This window comes from Mobula hypostoma, chromosome 13, assembly GCF_963921235.1.
Source record: "Mobula hypostoma chromosome 13, sMobHyp1.1, whole genome shotgun sequence".
In the NCBI taxonomy this organism is placed as follows: Eukaryota; Metazoa; Chordata; class Chondrichthyes; order Myliobatiformes; family Myliobatidae; genus Mobula; species Mobula hypostoma.
Genome location: NC_086109.1, coordinates 49,754,115 through 49,771,037, shown reverse-complemented (window position 1 = coordinate 49,771,037; position 16,923 = coordinate 49,754,115). Strand labels below are relative to the sequence as shown.

At 40.3% G+C, this 16,923-nt stretch overlaps 1 protein-coding gene across 1 annotated transcript in view; it reads left to right on the top strand.

The window, feature by feature from the left end:
- kdm5ba (lysine demethylase 5Ba) overlaps positions 1-16,923 on the top strand; it is a 156,384-nt gene that overhangs the window by 12,599 nt on the left and 126,862 nt on the right. Inside the window, exons 4-5 of the mRNA XM_063065669.1 lie at positions 6,128-6,298; positions 11,265-11,399. Of these exons, the coding sequence (XP_062921739.1) occupies positions 6,128-6,298; positions 11,265-11,399 (306 nt within the window). The remainder of the gene's footprint in view (positions 1-6,127; positions 6,299-11,264; positions 11,400-16,923) is intronic.

The window sequence follows — 16,923 nt, the reverse complement described above, 5'->3', positions numbered from 1 at the left end:
CATATCCACCACTTTCTGGGTGAAAAAGTTTTTCCTCAACTCCGTTCTAAATGGCCTACCCCTAATTCTTGAACTGTGGCCTCTGGTTCTGGACTCGCCCATCAGTGGGAACATGCTTCCTGCCTGCAGCGTGTCCAATCCCTTAATAATCTTATGTTTCAATAAGATCCCCTCTCAGCCTTCTAAATTCCAGAGTATACAAGCCCAGTCGCGACATATGACAGTCCCACCATTCTGGGAATTAACCTTGTGAACCTACGCTGCACTCCCTCAATAGCAAGAATGTCCTTCCTCAAATTTGGAGACCAAAACTGCACACAGTACTCCAGATGTGGTCTCACCAGGGCCCTGTACAGCTGCAGAAGGACCTCTTTGCTCTTGTACTCAATTCCCCTTGTTATGAAGGGCAGCATGCCATTAGCTTTCTTCACTGCCTGCTGTACTTGCATACTTGCTTTCAGTGACTGATGTACAGGAACACCTAGCTCTTGTTGTGCTTCCCCTTTTCCTAACTTGACTCCATTTAGATAATAATCTGCCTCCTGTTCTTACCACCAAAGTGGATAACCTCACATTTATCCACATTAAACTGCATCTGCCCACTCACCCAGCCTGTCCAAGTCACCCCGCATTCTCATAACATCCTCCTCACATTTCACACTGTCACCCAGCTTTGTGTCATCGGCAAATTTGCTAATGTTACTTTTAATTCCCTCATCTAAATCATTAATATATATTGTAAACAGCTGCGGTCCCAGCACTGAACCCTGCGGTATCCCACTGGTTACCGCCTGCCATTCGGAAAGGGACCTGTTAATTGCTACTCTTTGTTTTCTCTCAGCCAGCCAATTTTCAATCCATGTCAGTACTCTGCCCCCAATACCATGTGCCCTAATTTTGCCCACTAATCTCCTATGTGGGATTTTCTGTTCTGGGACCTCTACTTTTCGTGATTTTTATTAACGATCTGGATGTGGGGGTAGAAGGGTGGGTTGGCAAGTTTGCAGACGACACAAAGGTTGGTGGTGTTGTAGATAGTGTAGAGGATTGTCAAAGATTGCAGAGAGACATTGATAGGATGCAGAAGTGGGCTGAGAAGTGGCAGATGGAGTTCAACCCGGAGAAGTGTGAGGTGGTACACTTTGGAAAGACAAACTCCAAGGCAGAGTACAAAGTAAATGGCAGGAAACTTGGTAGTGTGGAGGAGCAGAGGGATCTTGGGGTACATGTCCACAAATCCCTGAAAGTTGCCTCACAGGTGGATAGGGTAGTTAAGAAAGCTTATGGGGTGTTAGCTTTCATAAGTCGAGGGATAGAGTTTAAGAGTCGCGATGTAATGATGCAGCTCTATAAAACTCTGGTTAGGCCACACTTGGAGTACTGTGTCCAGTTCTGGTAACCTCACTATAGGAAGGATGTGGAAGCATTGGAAAGGGTACAGAGGAGGTTTACCAGGATGCTGCCTGGTTTAGAAAGTATGCATTATGATCAGAGATTAAGGGAGCTAGGGCTTTACTCTTTGGAGAGAAGGAGGATGAGAGGAGACATGATAGAGGTGTACAAGATAATAAGAGGAATAGATAGAGTGGATAGCCAGCGCCTCTTCGCCAGGGCACTACTGCTCAATACAAGAGGACGTGGCTTTAAGGTAAGGGGTGGGAAGTTCAAGGGGGATATTAGAGGAAGGTTTTTCACTCGGAGTGTGGTTGGTGCGTGGAATGCACTGCCTGAGTCAGTGTTGGAGGCAGATACACCAGTGAAGTTTAAGAGACTACTAGACAGGTATATGGAGGAATCTAAGGTGGGGGCTTATATGGGAGGCAGGGTTTGAGGGTCGGCACAACATTGTGGGCCGAAGGGCCTGTACTGTGCTGTACTGTTCTATGTTCTACTTTATCAAAGGCTTTCTGAAAGTCCAGGTACACTACATCCACTGGCTCTCCCTTGTCCATTTTCATAGTTACATCCTCAAAAAATTCCAGAAAGTTAGTCAAGCACGATTTTCCCTTCATAAATCCATGCTTACTCGGATTGATCCTGTTACTGCTATCCAGATGTGTCGTAATTTCATCTTTTACAATTGACTCCAGCATCTTTCCCACAACCAACGTCAGGCTAACCAGTCTATAATTCCCTGTTTTCTCTCTTCCTCCCTTCTTGAAGAGAGGGACAACATCCACAGGAACTGATCCTGAATCTATAGAACATTGGAAAATGCTTACCAATGCGTCCACGATTTCTAAAGCCACCTCCTTAAGTACCCTGGGATGCAGACCATCAGGCCCCAGGGACTTATCAGCCTTCAGACCCAACAGTCTATCCAACACCATTTCCTGCCTAATATAAATTTCCTTCAATTCATCCATTACCCTAGGTCCTTTGGCCACTATTACATCTGGGAGATTGTTTGTGTCTTCCTTAGTGAAGACAGATCCTAAGTACTTGTTCAACTTGTCTGCCATTTCCTTGTTCCCCATAATATATTCACCCCTTTCTGTCTTCAAGGGCCCAATTTTGGTCTTAACTATTTTTTTTCCTTTTCACATACCTAAAGAAGCTTTTACTATCCTCCTTTATATTCTTGGCTAGTTTACCTTCGTACCTCATTTTTTCCTCTGCGTATTGCCTTTTTAGTTACCTTCTGTTGCTATTTAAAAGTTTCCCAATCCTCTGGCTTCCCACTCGTCTTTGCTACGTTATACTTCTCTTTTATTTTTATACTGTCCATTACTTCCCTTGTCAGACACGGCCTCCCCTTACTCCCCTTAGGATCTTTCTTCCTCTTTGGAATGAACTGATCCTGCACCTTCCGCATTATTCCCAGAAACACTTGCCATTGCTGTTCCACTGTCATCCCTGCTAGGGTATTGTTCCATTGAACTTTGGCCAGCTCCTCCCTCATAGCACCATAGTTCCCTTTGTTCAACTGTAATACTGACACTTCCGAGTTTCCCTTCTCCCTCTCAAATTGTAGATTAAAACTTATTATGGTCACCACTTCCTAATGGCTCCTTTACCTCGAGGTCCCTGATCAAATCTGGTTCATTGCACAACACTAAATCTAGAATTGCGTTCTCTCTGGTAGGCTCCAGTACAAGCTGTTCTAAGAATCCATCTCGGAGGGACTCCACGAACTCCCTTTCTTGGGGTCCAGTACCAACCTGATTCCTCCAGTCTACCTGCATGTTGAAATCCCCCATAACAACTGTAGCATTACCTTTGTGACATGCCAATTTTAACTCTTGATTCAACTTAGACCCTACATCCAGACTACTGTTTGGTGGCCTGTAGATAACTCCCCTTAGAATTTCTACCCTTAGAATTTCTCAGTTCTATCCATACTGACTCTACGTCTCCTGATTCTATGTTCCCCCTCGCAAGGGACTGAATATCATTCCTCACCAACAGAGCCACCGCACCCCCTCTGCCCATCAGTCTGTCCTTTCGATAGGATGTATACTCTTGAATATTCATTTCCCAGGCCCTGTCCACTTGTTATTTCCACAACATCATACTTACCAATTTCCAACTGTGCCTCAAGCTCATCTGCTTTATTTCTTATACTCCGTGCATACTCGGAGTCCTTCTCCTTTCCAAGTGAGCACCATAAGATAGAGGAGCAAAATTAGGCATTTGGTCCATTGTGTCTATTCTGCCATTTTATCATCGCTGATCAAATTTTCCTGAGCCCCATTCTCCTGCCTTATTATCATATCCTTTCATGCCCTCTACCTTTAAATATACATAAAGACTATCAATGTCCCAGTGTGACCTCTGACAGCCTTCCACACTATCCATAACTCCCCCAACCTTTGTGTCATCAACAAATTTACTAACCCATCCCTCCACTTCCTCATCCAGGTCATATATAAAAATCACAAAGAGTAAGGGTCCCAGAACACATCCCTGAGGCACACCACTGCTCACCAACCTCCATGCGGAATATGACCCATCTACAACCACTCTTTGCCTTCTGTGGGTAAGCCAGTTCTGAATCCATAAAGCAATGTTCCCTTGGATCCCATGCCTCCTTACTTTCTCAATAACCCTTGCATGGGATACCTTATCAAATGCTTTGTTGAAATCCATATACGCTACATCTACTGCTCTACCTTCATCAATGTGTTTAGTCACATCCTCAAACAATTTAATCAGGCTCGTAATGCACGACCTGCCTTTGACAAAGCCATGCTGACTATTCCTAATCATATTATCCCTCTCCAAATGATCATAAATCCCGCCTCTCAGGATCTTCTCCATCAACTTACCAACCACTGAAGTAAGACTCACTGGTCTATAATTTCCTGGGCTATCCCTACTCCCTTTCTTGAATAAGGGAACAACATCCGTAACCCTCCAATCCTCCGGAACCTCTCCCGTCCTCATTGATGATGCAAAGATCATTGCCAGAGTCTCAGCAATCTCCTCCCTCGCTTCCCACAGTCGCCTGGCGTACATCCCGTTTGGTCCCGGTGGCTTAACCAACTTCATGCTTTGCAAAGGCTCCAGCACGTCCCCTTCCTTAATATCTACATTCTCAAGCTTTTCAATCCACTGCAAGTCATCCCTACAATTGCCAAGATCCTTTTCCGTAGTGAATACTGAAGCAAAGTATTCATTAAGTACCTCTGCTATTTTCTCTGGTTCCATACACACTTTTCCACTGTCATACTTGGTTGGTCCTATTCTTTCACGTCTTATCCTCTTGCTCCTTATATACTTGTAGAATGCCTTGGGGTTTTCCTTAATCCTGTCTGCCAATGGCTTCTCATTGCCTTTTCTGGCTCTCCTAATTTCATTCTTAAGCTCCTTTCTGCTAGCCTTTTAATCTTCTAGATCTGTATCATTACCTAGTTTTTTTGAACCTTTTGTAAGCTCTTCTTCTTGACTAGATTTACAACAGCTTTTGTATACCATGGATCTTGTACCGTACCATCCTTTCCATGTCTCATTGGAACGTACCTACTCAGAACCCCACGCAAACTCCCCCTGAACGTTTGCCACATTTCTTTGTTTCCCTGAGAACATCTGTTTCCAATTTATGCTTCCAAGTTCCTGCCTGATGTCCTCTTATTTCCCCTTACTCCAATTTTTTTTTTTGAATTGACTTTATTACTTAAAGTTTTCACATAAATGAGGAGTAAAAATCTTTAGGTTACATCTCTGTCCAAATGTGCAATGTATAGTAATTTAATAAATAGTATGTACAACAGGACAGTCAATGTAACATAGAAACACAGTTGTATCAGAGTGAATTAATCAGTCTGATGGCTTGATAGAAGAAGTTGTTCTGGAGTGTTGGTCCTGGATTCTATGCTGTGGTACCGTTTCCTGGATGATAGTAGCTGGAACAGTTTTTGGCTTGGGTGACTCGGTCCCCAGTGATTCTTCAGGCCCTTTTTACACACCGTCTTTGTAAATGTCTTGAATAGTGGGAAGTTCACATCTACAGATGTGCTGAAGATATGAACATCTTCCGAATCACTGAGGTCAGACTAACTGGCCCTCCGGAGCCAGTCCAGAACCCAGTGATTTTTGAAAAATCATTACTTATGATTGTGGGTAAAAGCAAAATTGAATCGAGCTGCTATAGAGTGGGACTTCTTTTTTTGAAAAGGTGGTGGTGTTGGAATTATGGGGAATAAAATGTGACATTGATATGTACTTCAATTTTAAAAAGTGGCTGTTGTGTCTTCAAGGTGAGTTGATTCGTAGAGTATTTAGCAATTGTATTATACAAGCTGAAAAGCTTGTGAAGATAAAACCAGTGTGGAATTGTGCTTTTTGTGGTTCAGTGGTTAACAAAGGTATTGTCATACAGAACTCTGGAATATTGAAACACATTATGAGGGTTACTTCCTAAAGAGTGGATACTTCATTGCAGAGGAATGGGAAGATGACAAAGGTACTATCTGTATGCACTTGATATCGCTTTTTTGACCCCAGTAAAATCATTATAAGACTGTCACCCTTGTGGCTGAACAGTTAATACTGTAGAACATCTAATAACCTTCTCCTGGCTCCATCTTCTTTTGGTGTATGTTGACACAAAAATTATCATTGAAATTGTTGCTTGTTTTCTATAGAGATTATTGCATTTGAATTTTATGGTGTCCTTTCTTTGCAGTTGGTTGCAGAAGAAGGTGGTTTTGAAATGGTCTGTAAAGAGCGGCGCTGGTCCAAAATAGCGCACAAAATGCAGTATCCACCTGGAAAAGCTTTGGGGTCACTACTTCGATCTCATTATGAACGAATTCTGTACCCCTATAACCTCTTTCAATCTGGAGCCAGCTTATTGGTGAGTGTAATGTATGTAATAAGGGTTTGGTGATTTGTAGGTGATCTGGAATTAAGGTTACTTGAGCAATATTTGCTCATTCTCGAGTTGACTTGACGTTTTACTTCCCAAAAAAAAACACGAGTCCTGATGAAGAATCTCGGCCAGAAGCATTGACTCATGTCCATAGATGCTGCCTGACCTGAGTTCCTTCAGCATTTTGTGTGTTGCTCTGGATTTCCTGGATCTGTAGGAATTATTTCAATTGCCAGATACACACAAAATGTGCTGCTTTGGTAGGTGTTTAAGTCTTTGCAAAGAACTAGAGGAACCTCAAAAAATAATTCTTAAAATTGAAGACAGTGGATGTTTTGACAAAGCCACGGTATCTTTTTGTGTCATGAGATGAGGTTGACACAAAGATCTGAAGAGCTAATATTCAGGACTTATAATACAAGTTAGAGCTGAGATTTTTTTTCTTGGACTGAGTAATCAAAATCAGTAAAACACATTCAGTCCTACATTGTAGGGAAGAAAGGCTAAAGACCAGAAGGTAAGGAGCTGCAAAACATTTGTTAAAACGGAGAAAGTAGATCAAATGATAGTTAAGGAGTTCCAGGATTTGCAAACCAATGTTCAATGAGCATGGACTGACTAGCCAAAACTAGCACCAATAAACAAGAACTGAAATTGTCTGTATTTTGCCACCATCTTTCTCAATCCAGCTAAATATTTTGACCGACTTCTCCCCGATCAAATTCTGAAACTTATCCAGATTGTTTGCCACATTTCCATCATGTTTTACATTGAACTTCCAACTATTTCCACCTGTTGAAGTTACCGCTGACATCTTTTCAACTATTGCAGTGTAGTTCTGGTTGGATTTCCATCTTCCATTCTCCGATCTGCATTCCAATTTGCATGTCACCCTTGCTTGTAGTCCTTGACCCTATGTTTAAACGATGTTTGTTCTTGTTAAATCTGATTGTGGTCACCCTTGTGTAGTAATTTCTAGTCCCATTGAAAACCAAATTTTTCGTATAATTTAATTCTCTTCCTTCTAAGATGACTGAGCTTCTAGTTAGTTATCTCATGTTGGCTGGTGGTGGGGTGGGGCTACTCAGGTTGTGCAGTTGTACAAAATGCATAAAGAGTTTGCTGTACTTGAAGATTGGGTCATTGATCACTTGTTTGAATAAAATCTTCACTTTACAATCGTGATTTTGGTTCATGTGCAGTTAAATATAAAACATTTGAAGTTACTCTTGGTCATTATGACTTGTTTATCTCAATTGAGGAGATACCACTTGAAGTGACATGACTCTATGCAGTTAACAAATTTGCTCTTCTCTACAATACCAGTAAAAATATTTGCCTTTGCAAGGGGGTATATTTTTAATATGCTGGGGCTTAATTGTTCAACTTTAATTATAATTTAACTGTACATAAATGCAATCAAATGAAACAGCATTTCTCAAGAGCAAAGGTGCAAAACATACTATCAACAGTCATAATTTGCAAATATTTTAAAGCTCACTCCGCAAATAAGGTTTGTTCCTAGCTGACAAAGTTTTTCTATTAAATCATAGAACGAGAATTAGTTTCTGTAGCCATGTAAAAGGGAAAAAGGAGCAAGGGCAAATGTTGAGTACCTTACAAGGTGAGGGATGAGGAGATGGCAAAGAATTAAACAATATGAAGAATGTGAAAGGTGGTCAGATGTAATGTGTTCTTTGACTATTCACCTTTAAACGTTCTATAGATTTGAGGACAGCAGATGTGGCCTACTGTTCAAAGTAGTAAGAGAAAATTATGTATTGATTTAAGTTTATTTAATTTGTAATGTACTGTGCTGTAAAAAGCCAGTTTTCATGGCATAACTTGGGCATGAATGCTCGTGACAACAATCTTAAATTTATAGTAATGGCATTCAAAGGGCCTGGTTTTCCTTAAAAGAGAAAGCTAGTTTAGGTAATTAAGATGGCAAATGGTACATGCAAGACAGTTGAAAAATGCATCTCTGCAGTAGTCTAGGTGAGTCTAGGTGTCTAGGTGAGAGTCTGTATCTGATATTACATATGGTTTTGACTTCACAGAGGGATTGCAGTAGCATCTAGAATTTTATGAGGTAATGATTTGCTGATTTAAGAAATTTGTGTGAATTAGATTTTAGTTTAACAAATGAGAGGTGATGTCAGTGAAACTTCAGAAATTCTTTCAGATTTTGGCAGACTGTAGATCAGGGGTCCCCAACCTTTTTCACACTGCGGACCGGTTTCATATTGACAATATTCTTGCGGACCGGCCGACCGGGAGTGGGGTGGGGGCGGGGTAGGGGTAGGGTTGCCAACAGATGAGAGTAGCAATCAAATATGCTGGGTTTACCCCGAGAAAGACTACAATGACCATGAAGCCTTGCGCGGGCACCAGCGCGCATGTGTGTACGGTTTTTTTCTACAAATCGTTTTTGGTGATTCTGTTCCGGGGGGGGGGTCTTAACCACGACCGGAATATCGGTGATAAGTGGCTAATACTCAATTTCCTTTCTAAAAGGGTTTATCTAACGAATTTAATATTAAACACACAGCGCTTATTTTCCTCGCATGAATATAGTGATAAGTCAATTGTCAGGGGAGCTTGAAGTAAGTTTTGAACGAACTTCCAGTAGAAGTGGTAGAGGCAGGTTCGATATTATCATTTAAAGAAAATTTGGATAGCTATATGGACAGGAAAGAAATGGTGGGTTATGGGCTGAGTGCAGGTCGGTGGGACTAGGTGAGAGTAGCATTTGGCGCGGATTAGAAGGGCTGAGATGGCCTGTTTCCATGCTGTAATTGTTAAATAGTTATATAAGTCAATAGCATCATAACATTTTAAGTAATGTTTGGATATTAAACACGCAGCACATATTTTCCCCGTATGAACATATAAAATCATTGTAACACACCAATATCGCTGAATCAGTGGGAGCCCTGGGCTTGTTTTCCTGCAACAAGACGGTCCTATCGAGCGGTGATGGGAGACAGTGATACTCGAATGGGTTCCTTATGTCCAGTCTATTCCGCAATTTAGTTTTCGTTGCATTCAATGCAGAGATATGTTGGAAATGGAAGCAACGTTTTCAGTGCCTTCGTGGCTATCTCAGGATTTTTAGCCTTGACTTTGATCCAGAATGTCGGCAAAGATGTTATGTCAAACAGACTTTCCAGCCCGCCGTCACTTGCAAGCTTGAGAAGTTGATCTCCTTCCCACGCTGACATGGATGATGCGCGGGTAATGACCTCGCATGCGTAATGGCTCCACAGTGGGCATGACAAGGAATGATGAAAGGTGCAGCTGACTTCTATCGCCAAATCATATTGCTTCCTCACGGCCCGGTGGTTGGGGACCACTGCTGTAGACGAGTGTTTTGTTCTTGCTGAGTAGTCTAGAAGTGGGTTGGTCTGGGTAATTTAAAACTGAAATGAAGAGATCCTGGGTCTCAATGTGGATATTTGGAACTCTTCACCTAGAGTTCTGGAGGCTTGTATTTAATCAAATCTACCTTCCTTCCCTGTTGCATTTTTATATTGTTTTTGCAAAACAATTAAAACTGCTGGCATTTGCCATTAAAGGTGTCAGCATGAACTCCCAAACATACTGGCTGAGCTCTGCCAGTGATTTTCAGTGATGAGGTTTAATCTTCCAGTGCATAAGTCTGGGCCATTTCTTTGAATGGAGAATTTTGTGGTCGGGAGTAAGGCATTTGTACGACTTGGTTATGGTTTGCATTTTTGAACTTTTAGCAAATTTTAACTTTTTGAATGCATCAGGATCTTGATAGTTTTTGTCAGCTAGAAAGACCGAAGAATATTTTGCACTTTAAAGGCAGGGCCTATTCTGGTTCATTTGCAAACGGATTTGGCCAGACATTTGTCATGGCCTCCTTGGGGTCAGGAAGCTATTGGCTAGTATGTTCTTCAGGGGAAACATATGAGATATATTCGGTAGAGTTGTATATTTCTGAGTGCAGATGATGAGACCATCCCAACTAAATTTGTGAATTTAAAAACAACAATTTTTAAAATTTATTAACTGAAAATGTGGTGATTAGTGCTGGGCCAGCTTGCACGTTTGCAATGATGTTGCACTGATGCTAGTGTCAGAAATTATATAGTTATCACAGATTATTACTTCAAATGTTAGCTCTTTTTTCTGATAATTTCTTATTCTTGATCTATATCATTAAAGTAGAAAAGCAACTGCTGACTACCTTGGAGTAGCTCATCATGACAGTAATAAATTTTATTACTAGGCACAAGGAACTAAAACTTAAATGTTCAAAGTAAATTTATTATAAAAGTATGTGTATATCACCATGTACTACCCTGGGATTAATTTTCTTGCAGGCATCCACAGTGGATACAAAGAATCATAGTAGAATCAATGAAAAACTACACAAAGAGCACTACACAAGCACCCAATCTCCAAATGGTGCAAATATAAAAAAGAATAATAAATAAGTAATAAATAATATTGAGAACATGAGTTGAAAAGTTCTTGAAAGCAAGCCCATAATTTGTGGTATCAGTTCAGAGTTGAGCTGAGGGAAATTATCCATGATGGTGCCTGATGGTCTGTTCCTGAACCTGGTGGTGTGAGTCATGAGGCTCCTGTACCTCCTTTCTGATAGCAGCTGTGAGGAGGGAGCATGGCCTGGATGGTGGAGGTCTTTGAGAGATGCTGCTTTCTTGTAGTGGCACTCCTTGTAGATGTGTTCAGTGGTGGGAAAGGCTTTACCTGTGATGGACTGGCTGTATCTAGCTCTTTGTAGGCTTTTCAGTACCTGGGCATTAGTGTTTCCATACCAAGCCATGATCAACCAGTTAGTATACTGTATATCTATAGAAATTTGTCAGTTTCAGGTGACATGCTTTGCCTTCTTTGTAATGACACCTACAAAGTGGTGTATCAACAAGTAATTTATTTCTATGACCTTTCTTTTCAGTGTGTACAAAAGCCAAGTCTGATTAATGATGAAAAAGATCAAGAATATAAGCCACATGATATAGTTCAGAGACAGTCAGTACAGTCCTCAGAGATGGCTGTACCAGCACGCCGTGCAAAACGTATGCGATCAGAGGTGAGTGTAATTTTTCTAGTGACAGTATAGTTGATACGCAAAGTGAAGCTATTGTCAGGGGTGGTGGTGCTACTTGGGAAATGGTTCCTGTCACAATTTTCCATTACACAAAGCCATGTGGTCTGTGTATGTGTTTGGAAAAATGACTTGAAATACTGTCTTAATTTCAAAGTTCCATGAGTGAATTTTATTCTGTATCTCAGGTTTCTGTGTAGTGTATTGTGTATTCCGTAAAGGTGAATTCCCATTACCTGAACAGCTATAAAGCAGAAATCAACTGTACTGATATGTTAAGGACATGGATTTCAAAAGTTTCAAGGGTCCAGTTGAGGTTCGGATTGCTACTAATGGCTGCCTTAAATAAAAATGCAGTGAATTGTTTTTATGTAATTACAGTGCTCGTTGTGTGGGGTCATTTAAAAAAAAAATTGGTGATTTTATTTTACCAGTACCATACTGTTATTTTAAGCATCTACTATTTTACAATTCTAAACAACTTTGTGAAGTACAAATAATTACCATTATTGAACTGTAATTTAAAATAATTTCCTTTGTTTGCTACTTCTCTAAACAGTTTGTAGTACTTATTACTAATGCATTCTTTGCTAAATAATGATCTAGCTTTTTGATAGGGTTGTGTTCGTAAGAGCAAAACAGTATGTATGTTCTGATTCTGTGAAACTATAATGTCCTGTTGACATTTTGGGTTGAGACTACGTTGAAGGCATTTTTGTGTATTGCTTGAATTGCCAGCATCTGCAGATTTTCTCTTGTCTTTGATGGAATACGATGTTGGAAAATGTATGACGCATTTTGATAAAAGGAACCATAGTGCTGACTATTATCTAAATTGGAAAATTCAAACATCAGAGGTGCAGAGGGACTTGGGAGTCCTCATGAAAGACTCCCAGAAGGTTAATTCACGGGTCGAGTCTGTGGTAAAGAAGGCAAATGCAATATTGACATTTATTTCAAGGGGAATAGAATATAAAAGCAAGAAGATAATGCTGAGCCTTTAATAAGACACTTGTCAGACCGCATGGTGTACTGTCAACAGTTTTGGGCCCCATTTCTCAAAGGATTTGTTGTCATTGGAGAGAGTCCAGAGGAGGTTCACAAGGATGATTCTGGGAATTAAGGGGTTAATATGAGGAACGTTTGGCAGCTTTGGGCCTGTACTCACATGAATTTAGAAGAATACGGAGGAATTTCATTGAAACCTACCGAATGTTAAAAGGAATAGATAAGGTGGATGTGGAGAGGATGTTTCCTATGGTGGGGATATCCAGAACTAGAGAGCACAGCCTCAAAATTGAGGGTGAACTTTTAGAACAGGTAAGGAGGAATGTTTTTAGAGTAGTGAATCTGTGGAATGTTCTGCCACAGACTGCAGTGGAGGCCAAGCCCTTAAGGTATATTCAAACTAGAAGCTGATAGTTTCCTGATTGGTCAGGGCGTCAAAGGATATGGCAAGAAGGCAGGTGTTTGGGGTTAAGTGGAATCTGGGATTAGTTGTGATGGGATGGCAGAGCAGACTTAATGGGCTATATGGCCTAATTCTGCTCTTGTGTCTTATGGAGAAAGAGCAAAAATGGGTCTATCTATCAATTGCAAAAGACAGAATGTATGGTGATATCCAAAAAGGAGGAGAATCCTATCTGCAGGCTGAGAATAAACGGAATAAACTTTTCCTCAGAGGAATAAGGATGGCAAAAGACATCTTTACGAGAATGAAGAGTATACTGACCAATACTAAACCAGGCATGACAACCCACCTCAGAGTACTGAAATGTTACGTTTATCCAGTTATGTTATATGGTTCAGAAATGTTGGACAGTATCTAGTAACATGAGGAAAAGAATTGAAGCAGCAGAGATGTGGTTTTTGAGGAGGATGCAAAGAATATCATGGACAAAACGAATATCTAATGCGAATGTCATGAACAGAGCAAACACAAAAAGAGAAATAATGTATGAGATCATGAAAAAGCAACACAACTTCATTGGACATTTGATAGGAAAGAGGAGTTAGAATGCACGGTAATTATGGGAAAGATTGAAGGGAAGAAAGCAGAGGAAGACGAGGATAATGGAGACAGCAGCCAGAGAACTAGAAATGAATACCAATGAATTGATCCACTTGACCCGAAACAGGAGTGTGTGGGCTATGGCAGTCAAAGCTCAAACCGGACATGGCATATAATGATGATGCCTTATGGACTTGTCTATCTTCAGCTCTTTCAGCTTTCCAAACACCTTCTCTCTAGTAATAGCAACTGCACTCACTTCTTCCCCTGACACTCGAGCATTTGGTATACTGGTAGTGTCTTCCATAGTGAAGATGCAAAATAGTTATTCTATTTGTCTGCCATTTCCATGTTCCCCATTACTACCTCTGCAGCGTTATTTTCCAGCGGTCCGATATTTACTGTCGCCTCTTTCACTTTATGTATCTGGAAAAACTTTTGGTACCCTCTTTGATATTATTAGCGAGCTTACCTTCATATTTCATCTTTTCACTCCATATGGCATTTTTGGTTGCCTTCTATTTTTCTTTAGCTTCCCAATCTTGTAACTTCCCAGTAATTTTTGCTCTATTTTATGCCCTCTTTTACTTTCATTTTGGCTTTGACATCCCTTGTCAGCCATGGTTATCATCCTGCCTTTAGAATACTACTTTGGGTTGTATCTATCCTGTGCCTTCCAAATTGCTCTCAGAAATTCCAGCCATCGCTGCTCTTCTGTCCCCTTCCAATCAACTTTGGCCAGCTCCCCTCTCATGCCTCTGTAATTCCTTTACTCCACTGTAATATACTGATGTATCTGATTTTAGCTTCTTTCTCAAATTGCAGTGTGAATTCTATATTACAATCATTGCCTCCTAGGGGTTTCTTTACCTTAAGTTCCCTGATCAAATCTGGGTCATTACCCAGTCCAGAAGAGCTGATCCCATAGTGGGCTTAACCACAAACTGCTCTAAAAAGCCATCTCATAGGCATTCTAGAAGTTCTCTCTTGGGATCCAAGTCAACACCAACCTGATTTTTTCCTATCTACTGGCATATTGAAATCCCACATGACTATTGTAACATTGCCCTTTTGACATGCCTTTTCTATCTCCCATTGTAATTTTTAGTCCACATCCTGTTCAGAGGCCTGTAGATAACTCCCATCAGGGTCATTTTACCCTTGCAGTTTCTTCACCCACAAGGATTCTACATTTTCCAAAGCCCTTTTTAAGGATTTGATTATATTTTTCCCAACAGCCATATCAGCCTCTGTCTACCTGCCTGTCCTTTCAATACAGTGTTTATCTTTGGATGTTAAGCTCCCATATATAATCCAGTCCTGTATTTGTCATCCTTTTCAATTATTAGCCCCTGTTGCACTTTATCCCATTCTGCTGACTGCAATTTTGCTTATCCACTGCATCTGCTTGTATACAACTGTCTAATCCTCAGCCCTACCACTGTTTCCCTGCCAAATTAGTTAAACTGTACCCAGCAGTTCTAGCAAACCAGCCCGCTAGAATTAGTCCCCCTCGGGTTCACGTGTAACCGATCTTTTTTGCACAGATCATACCTTTCCCAGCAGAGATCCCAATGATACAGAAATCTGAAAGCCTACCCTTGCACCAGTTCTTCAGTCATGCATTCATTTACCAAATCATCCTATTGTTATTCTCATTGGTACAGATCTTGTATATTAGATATTCTGTTTTTTGTGATGCCATGTGTACAGCTACAGCCCTTAGTTTCCATGAAACAAAGATGTGTAATTATTGTGAATCTATATTTTGACTTTGCATTATTACTGAAAGTGAATGTATTTTGATTCTGAAGGTACATGAGCTTCCTGTCTCTTCACCCGTGGCCAGCTGTGTTTATGGCCACTGACTTGAGAGTTTATTTCATGTACGTTTTCTTCACATGATTTAATTTTAAGTTTTGATTTTAGAGATGTGGCATGGTAACAGGCCCTTCAGGCAAAGTGAGCCTGTACTGCCCAGTTACACTTATGGACCAATTAATCTATAACTCGTACATCTTTGGAATTTAATGAATGTAGATGTTACCATCTAAATAGGGGGCCATCACAAAATGAACAGTTTGCTCCTCTCAATTTAAACAAAAGTACTTGCCTTAATAAAGCAGGAGTGAATTTCTGTGCTAGATTGAGTGGACGATCTATCCCTGATGATAGAGACTGAGCTGGGTCTTGAAGGAAACCAAGTGGGCAAAATGCATCCCAAAGCAACACACACAAGCTTCCAGATGATGGTCTTGTTTCGAAATGTTGACTGTTTTCATTTCCATAGATGTTGCCTGACCTGCTGAGTTCCTCCAGCATTTTGTGTGGGTTGCTTTGAATATCCAGCATCTGCAGAATCTCTTGTGTTTGTCACTGAGTCTCATAATGTCTCCAGTTTACATTTTAGCAGTTACCTTCAGGGAAAATCTACCTGTTCTGCAAACATTATATTCAAATTGCATATGTTTCAAAGCCAATTCTTTCTTGCATAAAGCACATGTTAACCTATGAAATTCTATACATCTGATCTTATTCTACAAGTAGATGTATGCCCTCAAATGAGCTCTGCCTTTCAAAAGATCACACTTTTGTTCATGTTCCTGAGGGAGCTCTTTCACAATGGATGCCCCTGTTATGGTACTGAAAGTATGCAAGTTTAGATATTGGTGGATGATGTCACAATGATATAAGGTGATACATGTTAGTCATATATTTGGGTATGGACCCATCAGCATACTGGGTAGCAATGGAGCCTATGGGAATTTGATGTGAGCCATGGTGTACTGCACATTTTTGGAGTTAATTACTACTTGCTGCAGCTCTAGTGTTTCTTGTACCAGAAGCTGCGGCATTCTTTCTTTTTAAATCTTTTTATTGAATAAGTATACAAAAAGGTAAGCCATATAGGCACTAATACACTGTTAGAATATAATAAAATTACAGAAGATATTAATGCAAAAAAAATACTACAGACAATGTAATTTAAACATAACATACCAAGGTAACATAATAGTATACTAATTTTTATATATATATCAATAGAGAAAAGGGGAAAAAAAACCCCCAAAAAAAACCCACCGTGCAACTAACTAAAAGCAAAGCAATGGGCTAACTTGAAACCAAACAGAGTTTAAAAAACTTAAAATCACGTCCTCAATCCCGACCTCCATTAAAAACAGTAAAAAAAAAAGAAGGGTATATATTACATTAAATGAAAATACGAAAATACTGAATAAAAGATCTCCAGGTCTGTTCAAATTTAAATGAGGAGTCATAAAGATTGCTTCTAATTTTCTCCAAATTCAAGCAGAAGCTGCGGCATTGATGTAAAAAAGATGTGCTAGCTGCAGTTTGAAGAAACACCAGTTTGGAGGGGGAAACATAGTTGAGTCAGTCTGGGCTAGACATTGCATTCAGCAGCATTGAATTCGTAATTGATATGTGGGTACTACTGTCACATCTAAAAATAATTAGATGAACATATGAGAATTCTTT